Raw genomic sequence first — 27,332 nt, 5'->3', positions numbered from 1 at the left:
GCCTCCATATACCATCCTCATCCCAAAGCTCTGCTATGGTCATGCTCATCCTGTGATCCAGAACCACTCCCAGACATGTACAGCTTTTAGACTCAATCCAATCCAATGCTACACACTCCACACTTGCGTAGGAGGAAAACAAGACACAGGTAGTCCCCACTCTTCTAGAGCTGACAGTCACCCAGGAGTGACTCCAATCCTAAAGACAGCCATGAGAGGTAAGTAGGCATTAGCCCCATTATACAGATGAGTAAACAGAGGCTCAGAGGCTAAATCACTTGCCCAAAGTCACAGAGTTGGTAAGTGGCAGAATTTGGACTTTAATAAAGGCACTAACTCAACTATTTTTTCCCCTACAAGGTCATCCTGCTTGGAAGAACCAAAAAGTGACAAGACCATTTCTGGTGGAGGAGGAAGATGAAGGAAAGCTATTACTCTTTCACGACTCAGTACAAATGTTCCCTCTTGCAGGAAGCCTTCCCTGACTCCGAGATGGAGTTAAGCGCCAGCGCCCCTTGTATGGCAGCCTTCTGAGCCTGCTTCTGTCCTATCCCAAACCACACTATGTTGTCATTGTCTATGTGTCTCTCTTCCTTCTAGAGTTGAGCTCCCTTGACAGTAGGACCAGGTACAATTCATTCCAGTATGCCACCAAGGGTCAGCACAAGGTCTAACCTAAAGCAGGCAAGACAAAATACTTGCTGAATGAATGAGGTGGTATCTGAGCTAGTTATTAAAAGCAAATGCAAGATCCGAACAGCTGGATACAGGGAAAAGGTATAGAAGAGGAGGGAAATGAGTTACTAAAAGCAAGGAAATAAGATCAAGGAAAAAGTCAGTTTTGAAATTTTGACAGGGCATGCATAACATGTTTTCATTGTTGTTATGGGGGTTTTCTTTTCTTTATAAAAATGGGATCATACTATAAGCCCCGTTCTATAACTTGCTTTTCCCATGTAACAATAAGTCTTGCAGGTCTTGCCATGCCAGTAGACAGAAATCTATCTTTTTCTTTTGATTTGCTACAGAGTAATCCATAGCATGGGTATATCATGGACTAAAAGCTATTCCCTGTTGATGGACATTTAGGCTGTTTTAATTTTTTGCTGTCACAAGAAATGCTGTACTGAACATCTTTGCATATGTCTGGAAGTATGTTGAAGGATAGATTCCTGAAAGTTGAACTGCTGAGCCAAAGGAATGTACATTTTGTTTAAAGTGCAGATAAAAGTTATTTCCATTGCCTTAACATTTTTATAGACTGGCTACAAATAAAGATTATTCCTACTCATATAATCCTGTCTTTATTTTGAGAAGCATATATCATGCAACAACCTTTTTTTTTTTTTATCTTCTTTCCTTCTCTTTTGAGATGCAACCTTTTAATTAAGAGTTGGTAGAGAATGACATCCTATAAGGGGGCATGTGATAAAGAGTTGCACCGTCTGGCTTATGTTTGCAGTTTGGATTGGGATGTTTTAGAAAAAGCCTCTGGCTGGCCAAGTTTGGGTCTTTCTAGTAGGAAAACCTTAGAGAAATCTAGCTCCACGATATGGTTCTTGGCTTCGAAGAATACATACATTTAAGATTCTGGAGGTAACTGACAAATTTGCCCCACAAAAATTATACCAATTTGTACTCCAATCAAGCCATCTGAGATGTTCTCTTCCCCACAACTCTTCCAATCTTTTTAATTTTGGTACCTAAAAATGGTACTTTATTGTTGTTTTAGTTATATTTCTATTTTTTTAACCCCTGCTTAGAGCATGATCATTTCTTTAACTACTAGCAGGCTTGAACATCCTCTCTCATTTATTAGCTAAATTGTCTGTTTCTTCCCTGAATTGTTAAATCATGTTATTTCTCCATTTTAAATGGGTTGTATTTCTTTTCCTTATCGATTTCCAGGAGATGATATAGATATAGACAGAGATATTAATCTTTTGCCTGGTATCTACGTAGCAAATACTTTCTCCTAGCCTGTTGTTTATGTTTTAACTTTGTGTATAGCATCTTTCTCCCCACAGAAGTTTCTAATATTAATATAGACAAAATTATTACTCTTTATTTTGTAGCTTCTGGGTTTTTAAGTCATGCTCAGAAAGGCCTTCTCCACTCTAATGTTATAAAAATATTCTGGATTTTCTTCTGGTACTTTTACAGTTGTATTTTTTTTATTTTTTTTATATTTGTTATTTATATTTGGTGTATTTTTTTATATTTGTTTTTATATAAGGCAGGAATTTAACTTAACTTTTCCCCCAATGGGTAGCCAATAGTCTTATGCCATTTACTGACTTCCCATTGACTTGAAATGTCTTCTTTGGCATAAATTAAATTCCCATATGAATATGAGTTTGTTTCTAAACTCTCTATTTTGTTTCACTTATGTATTCCTCTATTTCTATGATGACAACATCTGCAATTATTGTAGCTTTATGGTAAGTTTTTTTTTTATCTAACAGAGCAAGTTTCCTCATTCTTCTTTTTCAAAATTTTCCTAGTAATTCATGGGCATTTACTCTTCCAAATGAACTTTAAAATCCAATTGCCCGACTCACAAAGAAAATACCACTGAAATTTTAATGTGCATGGAACCTTTTGACTAAGATGGGACTAAATGCCATTTTTACCATATTGAGTCTACCCATCCAGGAACAGGATATGACTTTGATTTACTCAAGCTTTCTTACAGCCCTTGATGGAATTTTATAGTTTTCTACAGAGAAGTATCTCACATATCTTGTAAATTCTTAGGGATTTTTATAGATCATTTTTTTTTGCTATTGTAAATGGTATCTTTTCTATTATGTGTTCTAATTAGTTACTGCTGGTATTCATGGAAGCTAATAGATTGGGTATCCGTATATATATATTATATATATATATCTTATATTTACCCATTGCACTGAATTTTCTTCTTAGTTCTAAAAATTTTTCGTTTTATTCTCTTTTTTTATCTAAGTAGACAATCAAGTAATGCTAATTCTCCAAGTAATGCTAATTCTGATTCTTTTTTTCCAACATTTATACTACTTATTTCTTTTGTTAATCCCATTGGTAAAAACCTCCAGAAAAATACTGGTTTATAACAGTGATAGCAGTCATCCCATATTTTGCCCCTGAATTTAATGGAAATGTATTTAGTACTTCCATTTGATGATTGTCTTTGGTTTCTGATAAAAATTCTTTAGCAAGTTAAGGAAGTTTTCGTTGATTCCTAGCTTACCGTATTAGTTATCTATTGCTATATAACAAATTACCCCAATGCAGCAAGAGAATGAACGTGTAATTTTATCAGATCACTTTTCAGCATGTATGGAGATGACTATATGATCTTTTCCCTTTAATCTATTGTGATAAATTACAATAACAGATTCCCTAATGTTGAACAATCCCTGCACTCCTGGGACAAACCTTCATTTGTCACAGTATATTCTTCTTTTAATACGCTGATGGATTTTGTTTGATAATCTGTTATTTAAAATATTTGCTGCTCTATTAATGTGTGAGATTAGGCTATAGTTCTGGTTCTGTTTTTTTGTGTGTATCTAAACCTTTCCAGCTATACTAGCCTTATAGGATGAACTGGGAATTTGTCCATCTGTTCCTATTATCTTATCTTTCAAGATTCAGTAGAACTTCCATGATACCAGGACTTCCAGAATACCAACTGGACTTGCCATTTCTGAGGAGAAAACTTTGACCATCTTTTCTATTTCTTCTATATTTTTCCATTCTATTCAGGTTTTCTACCCCTCCCTAAGTCATTTTGGTAATTTATATTTTCCTAAAATAACCATCCATTTCATCTAGATTTTCACATTTATTGGTATAAAAGTATATAAAGCATTTTCTTATAACTTTTTTTCATCTCCTAAGAATCCATGGTTAAATCTTCTTCCCTCATACCTTATTTTATATATTTATTGTTTTGCCTTTTTCTCAGTCATATCTGCCAGAGGATGGTCTACCTAGTTTGTTGGTTTTTTTTAAAAGCCACCTCTTTATGTCAAATCTTTTGTTTTCTATTTCACTAATTTCTGGTTTTATCTATAGTAACTACTTTTATTTATTTGTTTGTTTATTTGTTGAGACAGGGTCTCTCTCTGTCGTCCCGGCTAGAATGCTGTGGCATCATCATAGCTCACAGCAACCTCAAACTCCTGGGCTCAAGGGATCCTCCTGCCTCAACCTCCTGAGTAGTTGGGACTACAGGCATGTGCCACCATGCCCGGCTAATTTTTCTATTTTTTGTAGAGACAGGGTCTTGCTCTTGCTCAGGCTGGTCTCAAATTACTGACCTCAAGCGATCCTTCCACCTCAGCCTCTCAAAGTGCTAGGATTACAGGCGTGAGCCACCGCACCCGGCCTTATAGTAACTACTTTATTCTGCTGTCTTGGTTGTTCTTTTCCTACCTTCTTGAGTGGAATAATTGGTTCATTTAATTTAAACCGTTTTGTTCTCTAATAAAAACATTTAAGACTATAAATTTTCCTCTGGGAACCCCTATGGCCATATCCATAGGTTTTGATATGTAGTATTCTCATTGACATTTATTCTAAATAGTCCATAAATTCAATTCCATTCTTATTTCCTCTTTAACACAAGTATTTTTAAATTTTCAAATGGGGGGAGATCCTACCCTTTTTGCTATTGCTGTTAACATTTCCTTTTATTGAATTACAATTAGAAAATGTAAAACATGTTTTCTAATTAACTTGGAAATAGTGTTCTCCAAAGGTGTGGAGAACCTTTGAACCTGGAAACCAGATTGTTCCCTCTGCCTAAATGCCCTTCCCCAGTCTACCCAATTGGCCAACTCCTATTCATCCCTCAAAACAGCTCAAGAGTCACATATTCTAGGACCAACCACTCCCGCCTTTTGGAGCAGATCTCTAGGGAAGGATTGTTTTAAGGAAGGACAAACTACAAATAGATTCCGAATGTCCTCTTTGGTCTCCTGACATGATCTCCCAGGCACTCTCCTCATACACTCAGACACCCATTCCACAGTCACACCAAGGGCTAAGGGAGGTGAGGAAGGGGTCTGGCAATGACACTGCATGTTTGTCTGGAACGGGGAGGGATTGGGGGAGGGATGGGTCTAGCTCTTACCTGCTCTCTGCCAGCCTGCCTGAGGGGGTAAGCTTCATGGAGTCAAGGACCTGAGTAGGACAGCAATACTGGTGTAGAGTATGAGACGCTGTGGACCTGAGAGACAGCAAGAGACAGAAAGAGAGAGAGAGACAGAGAGAGAGAGACAGGGAGGGGAGTGGTGGGGTAGGTGATAGGGACAAGGAGGTGAGAGTGAGTGGGGCAAGGGAAAGGAGAAGACTGGGAAGAATGGAGGATGGGGAGTGGAAGAGGGGTGGGGGGAGGCAGGGAGAGAGGGAAGATAAGGAGGGAGAGAGGAAAACAGGAAAGGAGGGAGGGAGGAAAAAAGGGAGGGAGGAGGGGGGAGGGAAGGAAGGAAGGAAGGAAGGAAGGAAGGAAGGAAGAAAAAAAGAAAAAACCACAAAGTCAAGAAAGAGAGGACGGCACTCGAACCACATACAGAACACAACGACAACAGGGGGCAGTAGAGACGAAAGAGCCGGGCTGGGCCTCCTGTGTTCCAGGTGACTCCGTGGGGACCTCAGCTGGCCACGGAGACGCTGGGACACCACAGCAGGGAAGGGGGAAGGGAGCCCTCCTCACACCAGACGCCACAGGGGTAGGGAGGAGGGAAGGGGGATGAAAGAGAAAGGGAAAAGATGTCTGGGGGCTCCCCTAATAGAAGACCCCTCATAGGAAGGAAGGGAAGGAAGTGGGGAGGGAGGAAAGACTCTGGGCCCAAAGAGCAGGGAGAGCCCAGCTTGGTAGTAGAGGGTAGAACACTGAAGGAGGAGAGGCAGAGAGACAGAGAGAAACCAAAAGAGACAGAAAAGAAGAAAGACAGAGAAAGGGTGAGACAAAAGACACAGAGAGAAGCCAGGGAGAGGCAGAGAGTGCCAGAGCAGAGGAGGGGTGAGGGCAGAGGAGGCTGACAAGGTCTCAGTGGTCTTGGTGACAGGATGGGACTCAGGGCTGAGTGGGCAAGGCAGAGGACAGGGTGGTTCCAAGCAGGAGTCTTTTGCTTCAAGGCCAGTGCCTTCCCCCCTACCCCCAACCCAAGGCAGGGCCAACACGCCACCCCTGGTGCTGTGCCCCCACCCCTAGTGCAGGGTCCAAAGGCCCCTCTGCCTCCTGCTTCCCACGATTAAAGTCCAGAGAATGGCAAGGGTGGTGAGGCGGAGGGCCTGGTCCCTGCCCTACCCAGCACAGTGCAGCTGCCAGGGCCACACCAGTTGGCCAGAGCCAAGACACGCTGGGAGTGGAGCTGGCCCCTCCAGGTCAGCCAGCCCCTGCTCCCCCACAAGCCCCTGGAGGCAGGCTGTGGTCGGGGCGAGGCCATTCAAAAGCCCAAGGAAAAGCCAGATGTGGCTGCAGGCCAAGGCCAGCTGCAAATTTGAGAATGTCCAAATCTTGGAACCATACAGAGAATCTTTGAATCTGAGACTCTTCTTATCAGAGGCTCTAGAATAATCGTCATCATCAGAGCGACTGTTTCTCAAAGGCTGCGAATTTGAGGATGCCCAAATCTTAGAATCTTGCAGAGAATCTTTGAATCTGACACTCTTCTTATCAGAGGCTCTGGAATAACCGTCATCATGAGAGTGATTGTTTCTCAAGCGCCGTCTATGTGCCAGTCACCAGCCCAAGCCCTTGACTCATTATCTCATTGAATCAGAGATCCTTAGGCTGCTGGAATGCTGGTGTCAGAAAAATCCCAGCGACTGCGAGCCTGGAGCCCTGCAGCGCAGCGCGAGGCTAGCACACCAGGGCGGCTGCCAAGCTCGGCCCTCACAGCCCACAGACTGTGCTACTCAGGGCTGCAGGGGCCTTACAGAGCGGGGCACCCGGATGCCCACGGGCTCGCCCACTGGAGCCAGCTACCTCCCCCAAGCCAAAGGCCTCCAAGAGTCCAAGAAGGGAGCCAGGAACCAGGAAGCCAGGAGGCTGCTGAATCAGCAGCCCAGGGACTGGGTCCAGGCCTGGGCAGGAAGGGAAGGGGCCAGGCTGCAGGGCCCCGGTTCCTACCTGCTTCTCCTCCCGGGGGGCTCCATGGGTCTGGACCTGTCCCAAGGGCAGGCCCCCTGGCCCAGCCAGTGCCTCCACCGTGTCACCACCCCCTCCTCCCCAGCCCTTCCCTAGAAGGAGGAACCAAGGAGGCGGGGCCGGGCCAGCTGGGCTGCAGGCCAGGCTGCAACTGGAAACTTTGCTCCTTCCCCTGCTCCCCTAGGAGGGCTGGGAACTCCTCTTAAGAGGAAGTGGCCTGGAGAGCTCAGAGCTGTCAGTCACTCCTTCGGACCAAACCCCAGGCTGGGCTCCCTGTGTGCCCCTCTGCTGGAACCTCCCCAGGCACCCCGTCAAGTTCGGGTATCTAGCCCTATTCTCCTGAAGAGAAAACTGAGATGGAGATAGGTTATGTAATACCACTACTAAGTGACAGAACCCCAAGGTTAGGACATGATTTAGCCATTCCCCAATCTGAAATCTGTCCCCTCAGCCATATCACTGCCTTGTGGAAACAGAAAACTTTCCACAGAAGCTTTTCACAAACATCTTCATTTTCAGCACAGAGACTATGTTTAGGAGTTGTTCTGGGACACTCCATATCAAGCAAAATTCAAATCACTCATTTTGGGCTATCAAGATGGGGCCCTGGCCAATATTCTTTGCCACTGCAATAAGCTCTCTTTCCTGTGTTGTTTTTTAGACTGGCGAAGAGAAATGTTCCCTGAAGAGAAGAGGAAAAAATCAGAAGAAATGCCACTCACAATCAAGAGGCTGTTCTTCCAAGGAAATTGCCCAGCCTGATTTTACAGAGGGGGGAAATTGAGGCCTGGAGAGGAGAGTGTGACTGAAGTTCGCACAGCAAGTCAGAGTAGACTCCAGGTGCCTGGCTCCCTGCCTACCCACTACAGTAATCTCCCTGTGCTCCGTGTGGGTGGGGCTGGAGAAAGGAGAGAAGTTTCAGGCTCCTGAAGAATATGTACCACAGATCCAGCTCAGAGTGCCCCTGTCTTTTCACAGGCCCCAGAGCCCAGCTCCTAGCTGTTCTGAGCAGAAGGCGGCCCTGGGAGGGGCCAGGGGGGCAGTGATCTAGAAGGAATACGAGCTGACAGGCAACAGGCCAGCCTTCCTGCCTCCCTGCCGGGGCAGCTGGTTCCTCTCAAGATAGCCAAAGCTGCAGAGGGAGAGAGGCCCTCCGGACCACCACAAGGTTGGCATCTGCGGGCCCTTTGTGGCCTCCTCTCCCTCTGCCCACCCCCTAAAGCTCTGGCCCTCAGGGCTTCTGGCCTCAGCCCCTGCTTTTTTTTTTTTTTTTTAACTCTACTTAAACAACTCTCCTAAGCTCCTACAGCAGCTTCACCTTGTGCCCATTTGTAGTCATCGCCCTAAGAGCTGCACCCCTGGTCCACACCTTTCTCTTGGCCTGGCAGGAGTCGAGAGACAGAAATTTTAGTCCTGGCTCTGAGGCTGATGCCGTGTGACCTTAGGCAAGCCCTTTTCTCTCTCTCTGGTGAGGCAAAAACAATCTACACCTTGGTGCCTGGTTGAGCTGGGTACAAGTCCCAGCTCTACTATTTTTAGCTGGGAAACCCCTCTGAGGCTCGGTTTGTTCATCTATAGAAGAGGGGTGGCAGTTCCTACCTCACAGGCTCTTGTCAGGATTCAGTGACACAAAGTGTGCATGTGATGAAGAGTCACAGCTTGAGCCTGAGAGAGTCTGACCCTTCTCCCGGGGAGGCAGAGGAGACCTGTGGGAAGCCTGTTTGTTTCAGGGATGGGGGGAAGACTTCCAGCAAATTATTCCTTAACCTAGGGCTGCTTCTGGAATTCAGTCGTACCCGAGTGTGTTGAGTAGACTCATGCAATAACCAGGGGGAAGAAAAAAGTCAGGGCGAGGAGCTTGACCCAGCCACAGAGCACTGGCAGTTCCCTCATTCACTTATTCGACAGACACTGTGGACCAGGCGCCGTGCCAGGTGCTGAGTACAACAGTGACTAAGGGTAGACAATGTCCTGCTCTCATGGAGCTTACATCCAAGTGAGGGAGAAAGACACCCACCAACTAATGGAATTAAACTGAGCTAAAAGTGGAGACAGCTAGGGGAGAGTGTTCCAGGCAGAGGAAACAACCTGGGCAAAGGACCTGAGGTGGTATTTCCAGCAAGTGCAAAGAGGCCAACGTGGGGGAGTGGGAAAAGCACAGGAGAGAGAAGTGAGATCGTAGATGTCAGCAAAGGCCTAACCGTGCAGAGCCTTGGAGGCTGCAGTAAGGGTTTCCATATTTATACTGAGAGCAATTTGGAAACCTGTGGTTTGTGGACAGGCATTGAGGGGGCCGGGGGTGGGGGAAGTATCTCTGAAGCTCCTGAAGTTGTATGAAAAATATTAATTTCTGAGGAGGGTGTCTCTAGCTTTCATCAGATACGCAGATGGGTTTGTGATCCCAAAAGGGCAAGGAATCTTCTTATATGATTCCCTTCACTAAGTTCCTATGATGAGCTAGTGGCTGCCGTCCCAGAACCTTCTATGAGCTAACCCCTACCCCCCACCTCCGGCTAGTCTTAGTCTTTCCCCCATCTTCAACCTGTGCCCCACCCAGACGGAAGCCCTTGTAATTCTCGGCTATGCTCTGCCGCTCCACGCCTCACCTTCACCGGTGCTGTCCCTCTGCGTCTCCACTGCCACCTCCCCATCTGATTAGCTCCTTTTTGTTCTTCAAAAGTCAGCTAGATGGCCGGGCGCGGTGGCTCACGCCTGTAATCCTAGCACTCTGGGAGGCCGAGGTGGGCGGATCGTTTGAGCTCAGGAGTTCGAGACCAGCCTGAGCAAGAGTGAGACCCCATCTCTACTAAAAATAGAAAGAAATTATATGGACAGCTAAAAATATATATAGAAAAAATTAGCCGGGCATGGTGGTGCATGCCTGTAGTCCCAGCTACTCGGGAGGCTGAGACAGGAGGATCGCTTGAGCTCAGGAGTCGGGAGGCTGAGACAGGAGGATCGCTTGAGCTCAGGAGTTTGAGGTTGCTGTGAGCTAGGCTAACGCCACGGCACTCACTCTAGCCTGGGCAACAGAGTGAGACTCTGTCTCAAAAAAAAAAAAAAAAGTCAGCTAGACGTTGTGCCCTCTGGGAACCTGTCCCGACCCCATCCAGGCAGGTAGGATCACCTCCTTTGTGTCCTTCCGCCCTCTCGTCTCCCAGCCAGCTTCTCTCGACACTGTCTTTTCAGATGCCTGTTGCCTTCTCGGATGGGAGCTCTGTGAGGGCGGGAGCCAAGTCTTGTTCATCCCAGTGTCCCCAGTACCCAGCCCAGGGTTGTGGGAGACAATGCACACAGAAGCGGAGGCTGCAAGGTGGGCCTGTGGACACTAGAGGGCACTGTGGCCACTAGAATCCTGCGCCAGGCCAATCCAGGAGGCCCTCTGGGGCCAGGCACACAAATGGAGCCCATAAAGCACGGAAACTGTTGCTAGGTCCTGCAGTTCCTCAGCTCGGGACCTAACTGACCAGGGCCCCAGTTCCAACCCCCAATATACCTTCTGCCCTTTTTCCAGACCTGGCCATTTCTCATGACAGCCCCATCTCCCTGAAGATACAGCTTTAGATCTTCACAAATTCAGGCGCCAAACACCCCTCCCACAGCTCCGGCCTGCAACTCTCCACTTCACCTTGCCCCACCCCACCCCTCCCCTGGCTAACTTCTACTCATCTTCCAAGTCTCAGCTTGGATATCAGCTTGGAGAAGCCTCCCTGACCCTCAGGCTGGGATAGGTATACTTCCGCCATGCTCCCAGAGCACCCTACACTTCCCCTATAATTGTCTGTAATTGTCTGTTTCCTTGTTTGTTTCCCAGCAAGACAGTGGGCTTCATCAGAGCAAGGCCCATCACTCTATTATTCACCATCGTATCAACTGCATTTAGCAGCATCTGGCACATCGTAGGTGCTCAATAAATTGTCCCGGAATAAAAGAATAAATGAATGGCTAGATGGATGGATGACTTCAGGCAAGTCACTTTACCTTTCTAGGTTTCAGTTTCCCCACCTGTAAATCACCCCGTCTTGGCTGGGTGGCCACAAGGATTAAAGATAATTCGTGTCGAATGCTCTGTAGCAGTACCTAATATACAGTAGACATTTTCTGAATTGAAGCAATTATTAGTTATTTGGAGCAGCAAAAAAAGCAAAGGGAGGGGTTGGAGGAGACTGCCTGAGCCTGGAATAATCTCTCCCACTTAGGTTTACCATTTATATATGGAAGATGGCTTTAACAATAATAATAAAACTGTCATTTTTTAATTTAAAAAATAACGGCAGTATCTACTATGTGCCGGGCCAGAAACAGGAGGCCCCCCGAGGAGGTAGTAGGAAGCCTCTAGTCTCAGCCAGAGGATGCGAGGCCAGGACCAAGGCCAGAGCTGTGGGCATCGCCCCTGCGTCTGCAGAACAGTCATTACTGGCACAGCTGGTTCCAAACTCTTTACTCATAGGTGAAAACTTGTCTAAGGGGATCATTAATTCCCTCTGTAATTAATGTAAAAACTGCAGGGTTTGTATTAATAGAAAAGTAAGCTCAAGCGTCAAGCTGATAATATTGATAATGTGTACTTGTAATTATATACTGCAGATAACTATAAATCCGGTCACTGAACTAATAAAATATAAAAATTCCTGAAGCAACCAAGAACTTGGTAGCAGCTGCACCATAAGGAGCATTATACCAGTTGTTCTGAGGCTATGAAAATCACCACAAGCTGGTAGCAATGCTGTACATGTGTATTCACGGTACATTTAAAAGCTGTTTTGGCATCAAATAAGGGGGCATTTTTAGAGACACAGCATGTTTAGACGCAAAAACATAGTGAGCAAAGGTCATCTTGCTATAAACTACAGAGCTAAACCTTGATGGACAGGCAATCTTACAATCGTGGGTCTCCGAGTGGACCACCCCCCCAGGCTCTGACCTCACTTGTGTACACATAAAAACTGTGTTCGTTGTAGAAGAAATGCCAAGTAGCAAGTATTTTGCCTCTCTACCCTCACCCACTTCTAAGGGAGTCGACTGTCACCTACAGGCCCTGGCTGCCTTGTGTTGCCACGGGCTGGACAGAATCACTGCGGTCAGAAGGGGGTGGACCCCAAAGCTGGAAGGTCACATAGCTTCCGGGTTGGCGGCCATAATAGGCTGTGTGCAAGCAGAGGAAGCCAGTCCAGAGAGAGGAGTCAGTGAAAAAGAGATGACAGGACCAGTAAGCTGAGAGAGAGAGAGAGAGAGAGAGAGAGAGAGACAGACAGACACGAGACATGGGCCCAGGAGATGCAGAGAAAGAGAGTCATCTTGGTCCTTGACTTCCTGGTCCCACTTCCAGCTGGTGTGAGGCCTGGCTGTACTTCATTTACTGTTCTTAGATTCTGTGAGGTGTAGCCTCACAATAGTCCCCCCCATCTATCCTTTATTCTTGAGCTAGTTTGAGTGGGCTTCTGTTCCCTGCGACAAAATGTACCCAGACGAAGACAAGTGAAAATTGGGAATATAAGTGCAGGCCTTGCATAAGCAAAATTGCATAAAGAACAGTTATGTAGAGAGGGGTGAATGCAATTATATGGCATTTGTGTTTGTTCACCCAAAAGCTCCCTCGTTTCCTGACACTTGCTACCACGGCCACACATTACAGCCACACACTCACACACGCTGACATTCAGTGACACACAGAAACAAAGGCAGCAATAACCAGACATGCTTCTTTGCAGACCCCCTGACATGAAGGGACACACGTCAGCATGCAGTGTCGCCCTGCGCTCTTCACAGCCCCACTGACACGAAGCCGCCGACATGCAGCAGCGCACACCCACAAGCATGAAGACAGTGGTGCTGCCCGTGAGGCTCAGGGCAGGAGTCGAAGCTCCACTGGGCTCTGCACAGCCTCCCTTCCCCAGCTGCCAAGTGACTCATCCCCAGGGCTGCTAATTAAAGCCAGGACAGAGGGGACAGAGGCAAGGGGAGGGGAAGAGAGAGAAGGCAAGTTTATTTTGGTGCCAACCAGGCACTCAGCCAGCTTAGGGGTCACCCACTTCCTGGGGCTGGGCCAAGCGGGGGCAGGAGAACACAGAGAGGAAGGGGGGAGAAGAAGAACTTCTTACCCCTTCTCGGCCCTCTTGACCTTCCTGGAAAGGTACCTCCTTTGGGAAAATTACCCCGATTCCACCCCACCTTCCTCCTCCTCCATCCCACCGTCAGAACCCAACTCTGCCCCTCCGCACTCCTGTTCTTACACACTGGCTGTCTACCTCATTACCACGCTCCCATCAGGGCTTGCCCAGGCTGGTGCATCTGTGCCTGCAGCAACTTCAGACCGGGAGCCCCCCCACGGGTAGGGACCCCCGTTGCCCGCTTCCGTCACCCCATGAGTGGCCCAAAACAAGCCTGCTACATAGGGAATGTTCTGTACGCACTTCTGGAATACGACTGGGTTAGCCATGGGATAGTGGCTAACAGATCACAAATCTGATGGTCTGCATGCCTATCTTAATTCTGCCATGGGGTAAATTATTTTAGCTCTCTAAGCCTAAATTGTCCCATCTGTAAAATGACAAGAACATATGACCTATAGGATTAGTGTGAAGATTAAATGAGGCCGGGCGAGGTGGCTCACGCCTGTAATCCTAGCACCCTGGGAGGCCGAGGCAGGAGGATCGCTCGAGGTCAGGAATTCGAGACCAGCCTGAGCAAGAGTGAGACCCCGTGTCTGCTAAAAATAGAAAGACATTAGCTGGACAACTAAAAATATATACAGAAAAATTAGCCGGGCATGGTGGCACATGCCTGTAGTCCCAGCTACTCGGGAGGCTGAGGCAGGAGGATCACTTGAGCCCAGGAGTTTGAGGTTGCTGTGAGCTAGGCTGATGCCACGGCACTCTAGCCCGGGCAACAGAGCAACAGAGCGAGACGATGTCTCCAAAAAAAAAAAAAAAAAAAAAAAAGGATTAAATGAGAATATAGGTAAAGTGCCCAGCACACAACAGCTTTAACCATCATTCAGTAAGTCCTGCTGCTGCTGCTGCCTATCAGGACGATGAATCATACCCCACCTCAGGCCTGGGGTACAGCAATTACACAGGGCCAAGTTCCAAACCTGGCTCCATCACATAGTACCTGGGGGACCTCAGACAAGTCACATAAGCTGTCAAAGTATTGTTTCATATGTAAATGGGGATTCAGGATATGACACCGTAGATTCACTGTAAAGATGAAGTGAGGTGTCCTGTGTGAAGTCCACCCCTTAGAAGTGGCTCGATAAATGACAGCAGTGACTATCAAGGGACAGCAGGAGGAGCTCAGACCTCTGAGGCCAGAGAAGTCCAGGAGAGAGAAAGCCACCAGGGTGGGTTGGGGCAGCCAGAGCAGGCTTCCCAGAGTGGGCAGGACTGGAGTTGGACCCCCCAGAGCCAGAGAGCACTCAGCAGGCAGCAAGTGGCAAAGTTCCAGGCAAAGGAAGTGGTAGGAACAGACAGTCGGGTGGGGTGTGCGGAGGGCTGAGATGAACAAGAGGAGGCATGGGAGGAAGAGGTGGATGCAGCCGGGGTGGCTCTTGGGACTGGTGGTGTCTTGGACATGTGGATGGGGGAGCCACAGAAGGTTCGTGAGGTCTCAGCCATCCCAGATTGCCAGGAGGTCAAAATAAGGAGGGATCTTAGAGATTATCTAATCCAAACTCCTGTTGGACAGATGGGGGCACTGAGGCCCAGAGTGGGAGGCCGCCTCTGGGAACAGAGCCAGCAGTGGCTCCTCCTCCCACTTCTCCTCCTGACTGCTGCGGCTCAGGTTGCCATGGGGACGTCCCTGGCTCCACTGAGTGTCAACGGCTCCCCCACCCTCTCCCTCCTTCCCTAGCAACAGGCCACCTCCGGCTCTCACCCTCTCACCCTTGGGTGCCTAGCAACCCCTAGCAACCGCAGCCAGGTCCCCAGAGCACCCCCCCCACCTTCTAGCCTGACCCTCACTGTGGCAGCACCTCTAGGCCTGGGCTCTCTTGTCTTCTGGTGAGGGGCTCTATCAGGCCCCTCCTGACCTGCTCTGTTTTCAAGTTCTACACTTCTCCACATTTTTCCAGCTTGACTATACAATATACGACAATGGCTTGGGTTAGGGGCGAGTGGAGGGCACTACAATTTGTTGAGCCACCTATTTTATGCTAAGCATGCTTTACTTTAAGTCTTTTTATCAACCCAGAGAAGTCAAGATTATTGTTTCTATTTTGCCAATGTGGAACTATGGATCAGAGAGGTTAAGTGACTTTCCAAAGAGCACACAGCTAGCAAGCAGGCTCTGTTACTAGCTAGCTTTGTGACCTTGAGCCATGGCCAGTCACTCTCTGGACCTTGGCTTAAGGTGCCTTTAGGTTAGATCTGTGACAACTTCTCATAGATCTACGGGAAGTCCAGGCACCTTCCTCTGCCCACAGCCCTCCCCCATCACCAGCTGTTCGGCTCTAATTAGATTCCACACTTCCTCTGATACCCCATACTTAGAAGCCCTCAGGCCTGGGCCCCGCCATGGGAGGTTTGCAATCTACCTACTCTGCTCACTCCTTGCTATTCAGTTTCCACAGGAGCCCAGGCCTAACCCTTCTCCCCCGTTTCTTCTACCCTCCTAGCCCTTCCTTCTCCACACACACATACGCACATATAACGTCTATTAGATGAAGAAACTGGGGTTCCAAAGGACAAATTTGTCCAGTCACATAACTAGAAAGCAACTTAGGCAAAAATGAAGCCCTTTGCCCGGATCCGAAATTTCTGCCCTTTCTATGCTACGGAGCCTAGCCTCTCTCCTCCAACTTTCCCCAGCTCCCCACTGATGACAGAAGGTGGCTGTGACCCAGCCCCAACCAGTGTTCTGAACTATCACAGCTGCTCTTTTCCTGCCCAGATCTGTTTTGGCTCCACCAACTGCTCCCTGTCTCTAAATTCACCCCTCGCTTTCCTCCACGTGCTGATTCCACCTCCCGCAATACCTTCTTTATGCAAAGTCTGCACGGCAGCTCTCTACAGCCCTGCCCGCACGCTGCCTGCTCTAGGAAGCTCTCCCTGATCCCTAACTGGAGTGAGCTCAAGAATCTACAAGTGGTCCCAAGAGCATCCTCAGAGGGCCCCACCCAGCCCGGGTTCCACGTTAAAGGGTCTTCCCACCACGTTGGAAAGATCTTGCTCTACACACGCCAGGCTTTAGGCCATTCCCACAGCCTGAGTTTGTCCCTCACTTCCCCGACTGCTGAGTCCTCAGGGCCTCTATGGCCTCTTTGACTGTGGGCCCAGGATGGATGGCAGGAAGCATGTCTGAGTAAAACAAACACTGGCTTTGGAACCAGACAGCCCAAGGCAGTGACACTGTCGGAACCTCATTTTCCTCAGCTGTAAATCAGGGATCGTAATCCCCGCCTAATAGGACTGTTGTGAGCAGTAAATAAGATCATATGCAGAGTTCTTAGTAGGAACCAAGATGATTGCTATAATTTCTAATATTAGGATGAGGATGAGGATGATTATTATTATCTGCCAGGCTGTCAAGAGCTCCCACGGTGATGGTGTGGGCAGGGCTCTGGGCTTGGTGCCAGGCAGACCTGGGTTTGAATCTTGGCTCCGCCCTATATTAGTTGCCTGGCTGTAGGTAAAACCCCTAGCCTCCCTGAGCCTGTTTCCTCAACTGTAAAACAATGATGATAAAGCCGGCCCAGGTTCCACCTACACTGTCACAGGGAGGATCAAACAAAAGAAAGTCCCTGAAAACTTCTGGAAGTTGTAAAGGCCCAATGTATGTCATCATATGACTTATGATTATGATCATTCTTAAATTCCCTGAGCTCCTAGGAACTCCTCTGCAGGGAAGGGTTGAGAATTAGAGACACCTTCCATCTTGCTCCTCAACAAGTAGCAAGCACAATCTCAGGGATGCCTGTAGGAGCCCTGTGCTTGGGGTCAGCCCAGGTTGCCTTTCTCTAAACCCACAGTGGGACAGTGAGATTCATGTTCTTTGTTAGACGTGTGCCTTCCTAAGTGCTAGGACAAGCTGTGCCTGTGACATGCTCCTTGGCTGCATGCTGGGACTAATTATTTCCCATCACATCCCCCTTGCCTGGACACTAGGACTGACTGTGTCCCTCACATTCCCCCCTGCTTTAATGCTGGCCTCAGCGTGCCTCCATCCCACAGCCGTAACCTTGGCTCTGGGCATCAGTGTGTTCATCTCAGACCCCCTGCCTGGGATGCTAGGACAGAGTGTGTCTCATTAGACACTTTTGTCTGTATGCTGGCATCCTCTGCCTGCAGCCCATACCCACTGCCTAGATGACAAGACCAGGGCTGCTGCATGTTTGGGCAAGCTGTGCCCTGCGCAAGGGGTCACAGCCAAGAAGGCATGTACAGGGGCTGACACCCAACCAGTGCTATGCTCACCACACCAGGAAGCCTGGTGAAGGGCCACAGTAGCCCAGAGGAAAGGAAGTATTTTTTCTAATTGAGCCACTCAAAGGCAGCGCCCGTGAAAGGGGCGTCTTATTCTATCTTCCACAAAGGTGCCGTATATGCTAGCAGCAGCCCTGGCTGGGATGGACTGTACCCATCTGTGCCTCTGCTCCCTGGGCCCATCTCATCTCAGAGGCCCGTCCCATAGCCCCAGCCTGGATGATAAGGCTGACGGGTCCCTATCCTGACCCCCACATCATTCCCATCTAATCCCTACACTTGACACTTCTGCCTTCATGAAGCTTTTGATGGGGTTAGGCATCAAAAATGCACAAAGAGCCCTTGTTTCTACTCCAGTTTTACTCCTGCCTCCCCAAGTGGCAGATGGATCATGCCTTTAAAACTGGCTGAAGCTTGTAAACTTTTTTACCAAGCACGTGAAAAAAAAAAATCTTACTTTCATTGTAACGTGTATTTCTAATGTCTAGAATGTGTTGCAGTCAAAGTCCATCCAAATCCCACTACTCAGGGCCATGGTTCAGGATGGAACGTGATTGCTAGGCCAGAGAAGCCCAGCATCTATTGTACCCTCTTCTCCTGGGAGGTGAAGATGGGAAAGGTCCCGGGTCCAGAGCTGACCTCTCTAGAGATCGGCTTTCACATCTGGGCAGCTCCTATGAACCCCTGTGGTATTTGGCCAAGCCCCCAAGTCAGCTAGGGTTGGAAAGACTAAGAACGGTCTTCAACGCCCCCACACCTGCCACACCCTCGCCCCCCCATCCCACTCCTTACCCACTCCTAATACCAACAGGGAAAAACCCGAGTTGGCCCCTACCCCTGCCCGTGGATCCCGAAGTGACAAACCAGAGGCCCACCACCCCAGGCCCTGCCCCATCTCCCAACTACTATTAAAGAAAGGAGGTACTGACCTGACTGTTCTGGAATTCTCACCATCAGATCTGAAAGGGAAACAGAGAAAAAAAACCAACACAGTCAGCCATATGCTCTCTACTCTTCTCCCTCCGCCCCACGTAGTGGCCTTAGTGGCCTCATTGAGCCCTAATGCATGTCATGAGAACAAAGGGAAGGGTAATTTCCTGCAGGGGGAATGGCAAGTGCAGAGGCAGATGGGAGGACGCCTGGCCAGTTGGAGAGACAGGGAAGAAGACAGGGTGGCCGGGGTGGAGTGAGCAGGGGAAGGGCGGAGAGAGGCGAGGTCAGAGGGGTACCAGGAACCAACCACGTGGGGGCCTAATGGGTCATGGCAGAGTGTGGCTTGGAGTGGCCTGAGAGGCAGCCTGCAGCCACAGGCAGGGGCAAAGCCTGAGCTTTAAACACAGGAAGACCTGGGCTCCGATTATCGGCTTGGCCACTTACCAGCCCCGTGACATGGGCAGGTCACTTCAACCCTCTGAGTCTGAGCTTCAGTCTCCCCATTTGTAACATGAGGCCGATCCTCACAGTGACGTTGGGATGATTAAGCCCTTTGGAACCCAGTAGACAAATACCAGGTATTATTAACACCATAGAAGAGGCTTTGCCAATTGCCTGGTCCAAACTGCTTATTTTCCACATGAAAAGAATGAGGCTGAGAGGGTAAATGAGTCAGCTGCTGGGCTCCTTCCTACTACACTGGTCTGCCTTTCTCATTGTGAGGCCCCTCACAGGCCAAGGAAGAGCCAGAGAAGAGAATGGAGTAGGGGACAGCTCTGAGGGAACAGTGAAATCTGAACCACGCCCTTCCTCCCTCCCCTCCAGCTACTCCTCCCTCCCTTCCAGCTACTCCTCCCCAAGAAGAGCTTGAGAGGCGTGTGCAAGCACACGTGTGTGTGTGTGTGTGTGTGTGTGTGTGCGCGCGCGCGCGCGAGCGCGCACGCAGATGTAGGAAGAGGGAAGGTTAGGACAGTGGAGCAGCCGTCCACTGGGGGCAGGGAAGGGGAGGAAGGAGGACCAGGGAACTTGGAAGTGTTTGTCTTCCTCCCTCTTCACCCCAGGCCTCCTGCCCTCTCCCATGTTGGGCTGCAAAGAAGATAGAGATGAACACGTCCCAGGCTCTGTTCTTAGCTGAGAGAGCCAAGACATGACTTGAGTGAGGAGAGCGGCCATCTACGCTGAGTGCCAAACGACAGAGGGACACATAGGGAGGGGAGGTGGGCCTCCTAAGAGGTAGGGCGGGCAGGCAGGCCATCAGGGTGTTGGAGCTCAGCCAGTGATGGGCACAGCACTCCCAGTTCCACCACCTCCTAGCCATGTAGTCCTGCGGAAGGCACTCCCCTGTGTTGAGCCTGTGTTTTCACTTGAAAAATGGGGCATAGGGAAGTGGCAAGAATCCCTCCCTCTACGGGGTGGCTGTGAGGCTTGGTCTAGCACACTGCCTGGCACATGGTACATGCTCAGCTGATGACAGTGGTACCAACCTTTAGTCTTCTCAGCTCCCTGAAGGAACAGGACCAGGGCCACAGAGTACCTTATCACATTTATTAAAACTTCCAATCTCCCTCTGCAGCAACACGATTGCTTCTGAGGCCCGACCCAATTGTTCTCATGTACTAGATCTGAGGGGCCTGACTTTAATGACTCCCCAGCTGCCTAGAGAACTGTGGCCAAGACCCCCAGCCTGTCTCTCTAACACTCCCCCTCTGCTCTAGGCAGTCTGGTTTCCTCACCACTCACCTACCCCCAAACCTAGCACACATTTATTATCTCCTGTATACCAGGGCCTGATCTGGGAATGCAACCCCTCAAGGAGCTCACGGACTGGCAACCTGCCCCAATCTACTTTAGGATTTAAACAACGTATATCATCACCTCCAACATCACCGTCAACAATCATTGAGCACGTACCATGTACCAGACATGGTGTCAGGCTCTTTTCGTACATTATCTCCTTTGATCCTGCAAAGTGGGAGTTATTCATCCGATGTGAAAATGATGAAACTGAAACTCAGAGAAGTTGCAATGACTTGCCCAAGGTCACACAAGTAGGGGAGCTTAGGGTGAAGCCCAGCGCTCATGCTCTTACTACCACACTCCACTGTACCAGAAGCTCAGTGCTGGGCACACACGCACAGTTAGGGTGAGTTCCCTCATCTTCATTCCCCAGTATCAAGCCAGAGAGGTCCTGCTAGACCCTTCCTCTCCAGTGCACTTTCTTTTCTTTTCTTTCTTTCTTTCTTCTTTTTTTTTTTTTTTTTTTTGAGACAGAGTCTTGCTCTCTGGCCTGGGCTAGAGTGCCGTCGCGTCAGCCTAGCTCACAGCAACCTCAAACTCCTGAGCTCAAGCGATCCTTCTGCCTCACCCTCTCGAGTAGCTGGGACTACAGGCATGCACCACCATGCCCGGCTAATATTTCTATATATTTTTAGTTGTCCAGCTAATTTCTTTCTATTTTTAGTAGAGACGGGGGTCTCACTCTTGCTCAGGCTGGTCTCGAACTCCTGAGTTCAAGCGATCCTCCCACCTCGGCCTCCCAGGGTGCTGGGATTACAGGCGTGAGCCACCGCGCCTGGCCTCTCCAGTGCTCTTTCTTCTGAGAGACTACAAGAGATGTACTTCCGCTCCAAAAATATTTCGATATGATGTTACAGTCCTCAAGATGGCAGCAAAGCGGAGCAAAAGAGCTGCAAGTCAACTGCAGAGTGAATTAGCCAGTTCTCCTCACTGCAGACTAGCTCTTACTAGTTTGAGGGTACACAGCATCGTATGATCCTCAATGTGGGGGTGCAGCTCACCTCAGGGGTCTATCACCCTTTATGTAGTTAGCATATTATTAATTATATATAGTCAACAATTATCATCAGCGCTGCACTGTCCACCTCACCTCTTCCTTTTTCATGCCCTGCCCAATGTTCAATCAGCCTCCCACTTCATGAAGCTGGGTCACCACTCTTTTGGGAGGTAGTAGAGACTGGTAGAAAGAATGCTGGGTTCTATTATGGCTCATTCCCTAACTGGCAGTGTAAACTTGAACAAGTCACTTCCCTCTGGACCTTGGTTCTTCACCTGTAAAATGATGGGGCTATATTAGTTGAGTTCCAAGCAATCTTCAGGCCTTAAAATATTTCATTCCTTCAGAACTCTAAGGTTTTTCTTTTCTCTAGATCCTGCTATCTACATGGGGAAGCAAAGACCCAGAGACCAGACCCCACTTTGTCAATCCATGTCAGTGGAGATGGATTCTCCTGCTACTCCCTCTCTTAATGAAAGGCCACTTAGGACCCTGGGGTTCTCAAAAGGCTTGGATATGCCAATTCCTATCCTCAGCAGTGACACTCAATAACCAGTAACGTATTGAAGCCTGTGAGTATAGTGACCATATTTTCTGAACCAAAAACTTGAGCATGTAATCTGACCATGGATTTTGATGCTGCTGCTTCCAGATACAAGTGGCAATCTGGAAGATGGGAGGATAAATGACAAAATATCAAAAGTTCTTAAACCTTGTGGAGACTCATGGGGATAACAGTGCAGAATAACTGAAAAGAACAGAGGCCCTAGAGTCGCCTTGTTGGAGTTTCTGTCCTTGCCTCCTCACTGAATTCCCTGCCTCTTGTTTGGATCTTCCAAGCTATCAATAAGTGGTAACTGGGCCGGGCGTCGTGGCTCACACCTGTAACCCTAGCACTCTGAGAGGCCGAGACGGGCGGATCGTTTGAGCTCAGGAGTTTGAGACCAGCCTGAGCAAGAGCGAGACCCCGTCTCTACTAAAAATAGAAAGAAATTATATGAACAGCTAAAATATATATAGAAAAATTAGGAAGATCGCTTGAGTCCAGGAGTTTGAGGTTGCTGTGAGCTAGGCTGACACCATGGCACTCTAGCCCAGGCACCAGAGTAAGACTCTGTCTCAAATAAATAAATAAATAAATAAAAAATAAGCAGTAATGGGGGAGTATGGTGCCTCTCCCCAAAACCTGGAATTAGATAAACAAAGTTGGCCTCTGAAAGCTAAACTAATTAAACAAACACAAATGCATTGGAAATAAGATATACCGAGTCACCTGAACGAGAGAGACTAGTCCTCAAGCCAGGATTTGAGTAGCGTGTCTAAAAGATCATGTGTCCAACAGAATCTAACAGAATCCAGGAGGTTGGACACCAATGGAAGTAGATTTTTTTAAAACTGAGATTTGGAGGGGCAATTGTGAACAGGGCTCCTCCCAGGAATGTCCTAAGGAAAAACAGGCAGGTACCCTGGCCCAGGAATCATGCGGGTCTCTCCGAAAGCTGAGAGCCAACCCTGGGGCAGCCAGGCAACTTTTCTCTGTAACATCACCTTGTTTGACTGCAAGTGTCTTCAATGGACAACTTCTTTCTCACATTGACTGCTACAGGTTCTCCTGCTTTGAACATCCTACAGTTTCCCCACTGACCTCCCTACTGATCAAGCGAAACTTCTCCAAAAGCTTTAAATCTCACTCCACCCTCCCACCTGCCTTTTGAGCACATCTGTTGGCTGTTACCTCTGGAACACACTTGCCCCTCTGTTTTTTAAATGATTTTTAATTTTATTAAAATAATACATGAACGTGGTTTAAAAAGTAATGAGCTGAAATTAAAAAAAGAGAATAAAATATGAGAAAAAAAGTCAAATTATAAAAGGATCTTAACAAAAACAATGGTCTCCTTTCAACTCTTTTTTTTTTTCAGTGCAAATTCAGCAGAATCAACTCCTTTAGTTAACTTTTTCTGAGTTGACTGTCTTATTTTTTAAGTATATGTTCACATGGCTGATCCATTTTTGACATTGTCTTTTGTGTCCTTTTTTAATATTATTTTTTACCAAAGTCATACATGTCTATAGATTTTCAAGTCACATCGCACTGCAGGGATTGCTAAAAACAAAAAACAGGCCCAGCACGGTGGCTCACGCCTGTCACCCCAGCACTCTGGGAGGCCGAGGCGGGTGGATCGCTCGAGGTCAGGAGTTTGAGACCAGCCTGAGCAAGAGCGAGACCCCCGTCTCTACTAAAAATAGAAAGAAATTAGCTGGACAGCTAAAATATATATAGAAAAAATTAGCCGGGCATGATGGCGCATACCTGTGGTCCCAGCTACTCAGGAGGCTGAGGCAGGAGGATTGCTTGAGCCCAGGAGTTTGAGGTTGCTGTGAGCTAGGCTGACGCCATGGCACTCTTGCCCAGGCAACAGAGTGAGACTCTGTCTCAAAAGAAAAAAAAAAAAAAAAAAAAAACCCGAAAAAAAAACCCAAATTCTCTGCTTTACCCCTCCTTGCTCCCAACTCCCAGTTTCAAAGGCAACTCCTGTTCAACTCTTTTAACTGCTTTTTCAGTATTTTCCTCCTCACTTCTAAAGAACACATGCATCCTTCTGTTTCTTCATTTGTTTTTTTAGTTTTATGTTATGTCCTGAATTCCTACTATGCAGTAAGAGAATACAGCTCTCTTACACACTGCTACCACCACGTATGTCTTTAAACACTGTTTTACACGCATGACTGTGTGGTGACTACTTCTATTCACTGCAGTTGTCCTGCAGGTACACACATGCCCTCCTCCCATTCCAGCACTAGAGTTATACCATAAAGTTTGGGTTAAATCAACATTGGTGATAAATCAACATTATATGACTGCATGGATACTAATAATGGCTAAATCATATCATATACTATGATTACAACCTCCTTTTCCCATACCACTTTTAATTTTCTCCAGTATTGATTACTGTCCATTAATTTTTTATTGGCTTAGTTTTCTTCATACAAATGATCCATTCTCCCCAAACTGTCAGAAATGCAATTCTCCTCTCAATATGTTTTCACACATCAGGTAACTCATCAGATTATTTTTTTTTTTTCCCTTAGAAACATCCGTCCTCCTGCTGCAATCTAGACTGGCCGCTCTGCAAGTCTGCCTAGGTATTGCTCTAAGACCTCTCTTCTCCATTATCCAGGGATTCCCTTCACCTCTCTTCTGTGTTGGGTTTCTTGTTTCCTAGATTCCATGGCTTTTTTTCTGAGTTTACATCTTCATTTTGCTGGAGCACATTCTCCAACGCTTCCTGAGAAAGGAGGCACAGGACATAAAACCTTTAGACCTTACATGTCTAAAAATATCATTATTATACCCTCACTCTTTTTTGTTTGTTCATATTTTTTTTGACTTTCCAGTTTCTAGAACTGAATACTCTCACTTTTGATGGATAATTCAGCTGAATATAGGCCTCTAGGCTGGAAATCCTTTGCCCTTGGAATATTGACAGCACTGCTCCATCATCTCCTAGCTTCCGGCGTTGCTGTTGAGAAGTCCAATGCCATTCCTTTTCTCCACCCTTTGTACTGATGTGTTTTTTCTCTGGAAGCTCTTGGGATCTTCTCTTTAATCCCTAGTATTCTGAAACGTCACTGTGGCGTATCTTGGAATGGGTCTTTTTATCATTTTGCTCGCTGGGTACTCAGCGGGAGTTTTCATTCCTTCAGTTCTAAGAAATATTCTTACATTATGTCTTTGAGAATTTCCTTCCTGCTGTTTGCTCCATTCCCTATTTCTGGAACCCCTATTGTTAGATGTTGGAGTTCCTCAACTGATCCTCCGATTTTCTCTCTCTCTTCTGTTATCATTCTCCTTGTCTTGTTATTTTGCTTCCTAGGATATCTCCTCATCCTTTATTTTCCAATCCTTCTGCTGAAATTTTTATTTTGGCTCTCACTATTTTTAATTTCCCAGGTTTCTTCTCCTTCCTTCATTACCTCTGTTCCTTCCAAATTCCTTCTTTATGTTTGTTTATTTGTTTGCTTTTTCAGTCTGCCTTCCAGGGTCCTTGGCTGGAGATCCTTGGCCATTGGTGCCCATGACTCTACCAAGCTGCTTGGAAGCTCTGTGTGTACTTGGAGCTTGGCAGGTGGTGGGCTTCATCAATATCAAGTTATTGAGCTGAAAGCCTATACTTTTGCTGGAAGACTCCCAAATGTTGTCTTTTGGAGGCCTTTTTTTCTGGGGCCTTTCAGTTTCCCCAGAGAGGAATCCTTTGATCTCTTGTGTGCATCTGACTTTGGTGTCCTGGAAATGGAGGAGTGGAAGGAGGCTGGAGTCCCACTGTTTTAGGTTGCAGATCCCTTTACCCACAGCCTTGTTTCACCCCATGCTCCATTGTGCTTGGTGTTCTCAAGTCCAATGCCTCTTAACTTCAATTTCTCCAAAGAATCAACCTCCATCTGTAGGGATGGGGCAGGGGGGTCAGGGGTAAGGAAAGTCACTGACTGGATGATGCTGGGAAAGGGCCAAAAGGAAAACAACATGTCCCATGTTTTCAGATCCATACCTCACCCTGCCTTCTGAGGTCTACAGTACCTCTGAATCCTGAGCATCGCCAGGATTCTCTAAGTGGAACAGTTTACTTCTGGCCAGCATCCCAGACCTTCTGTGTTTCTACCTTTTTTATTCCTTTGTTCATATTTTAGTGGGATTTGGGAAAACAACAGAGAGAAATAAGTTTATTCAACTCATCATATTAACAGGAAGCACCCCTTCTTATTCCAGCCAACTCCTATTCATCCTCCATGATTCATTTAGGCTCCACCTCCTCCAGGAAGCTTATCTTCATGTTCCTAGCCTGGGTGAGGGGCCCTTCTCTGGTCTCCCACAGTATCCTTCTCTTGCCTCTATCACAGCCCTGATCAGACTGTCGTCAAATTGTCCATTTCCATGCCTGACTCTCCTAATAGACTAAGCTCTTGGCAGTGTGGGGCTGTGTCTCATTCCTGCCTGGACCCCCCAGCTCTCAGGGTCTGTTTTCCAGAGATACAGAGTAAATATGTGGTGACAGAATGAATAAACAAATGAATGACTACACGCATGAATCAGAATCAGACCCAGCCAGAGGGAACCCATCTAGAAAGGGAAATAAGCTGAATACAATTGCTCCTACATAAGATCAGTTCCCTAAAAGCTGTAAGTTCCCTTAAAGCTGCGTGTGCAAGGTGCAAGGGTGTCCATTGCAGCATGATTTAAACCAATGAAAAAAAAAATGGGCCGAGCTTCTACACCCAACATTCAGAGGATGGTTAGCTCCACCATGGTACGTCAGCTGCCACTAAAAATGGTGGTTATGAAGAATATGCAATTACATGGGGAAATGCTCAAATAAAAAAAGCAAGAAAAAATTGCATGTGTAAAATCATTTCGACAACATGAAAGAAATGCAGAGAATGAGGGAAATACACCAAATGCTCTGAGTGGCTGCCTCTGTGTGTCATGTGTAATGTTTCTCTCCTCTACTTTTCCAAGTTTCTCTAAATTTTCTAATGAAAGAATGCATTAAGCATATAATTTTTAAAAAGCTACTAAGAAATTAATTATGATAAGTATCCTAAGAGTGCCATGAACAAAATACTACAAAAGGAGCCCTAAGAATCTGTGTGCATATCCAGTGGGACCTGCTGGGAAGGCTCCATTCTTCACTGGCCAGATACCCCGAAGGTCCATGGAACGCCCCCTGACCTCTTCACTGCAAAGTAGGACCTAGCTCAGGAAGCCAAAGGAGGAGATTTTGGAGCCCAGCCTATTACAAATCACAATATCATGGGCTGTACTAGGAAACAGAGGCCCCTACACTGGGCCCCACACTTTAGGGGCCCCGCCCCATGAGGCAAAGGGTCTGTGGGGCCAAGGAGCCATGCCCATCAGTATCTTTGGCCCTATCCCCTCTGGACTACACTCCAGGTACCCAGGACCCCAGAATTTCTTATCCAGATTTCTTGAGCTTACTTTCAGGAATTGTGTGGTCTTATGATCCAGGTCTATCTGCTAGGC

At 47.4% G+C, this 27,332-nt stretch overlaps 1 protein-coding gene across 4 annotated transcripts in view; it reads right to left on the bottom strand.

Moving 5' to 3' along the window:
* The window catches only part of IQSEC2 (IQ motif and Sec7 domain ArfGEF 2), a 79,004-nt gene that overhangs the window by 35,661 nt on the left and 16,011 nt on the right, over nt 1-27,332 (bottom strand). For 2 of the 4 annotated variants that reach the window (XM_069463130.1, XM_069463131.1), the window contains exons 1-2: nt 7,124-7,212; nt 5,120-5,215 (exon numbers count right to left, since the gene is read on the bottom strand). In XM_069463130.1, coding sequence (XP_069319231.1) covers nt 5,120-5,215; nt 7,124-7,149 — 122 coding nt within the window. In that variant the 5' untranslated portion in view covers nt 7,150-7,212. Of the gene's footprint in view, nt 1-5,119; nt 5,216-7,123; nt 7,213-18,491; nt 18,522-27,332 lie in introns of those variants that run through there. The other 2 variants (XM_069463128.1, XM_069463129.1) reach the window with 1 other exon arrangement.

Source organism: Eulemur rufifrons, chromosome 30 (genome assembly GCF_041146395.1).
Source record: "Eulemur rufifrons isolate Redbay chromosome 30, OSU_ERuf_1, whole genome shotgun sequence".
Classification (NCBI taxonomy): Eukaryota; Metazoa; Chordata; class Mammalia; order Primates; family Lemuridae; genus Eulemur; species Eulemur rufifrons.
This window is presented reverse-complemented; position numbering and strand designations above follow the sequence as displayed.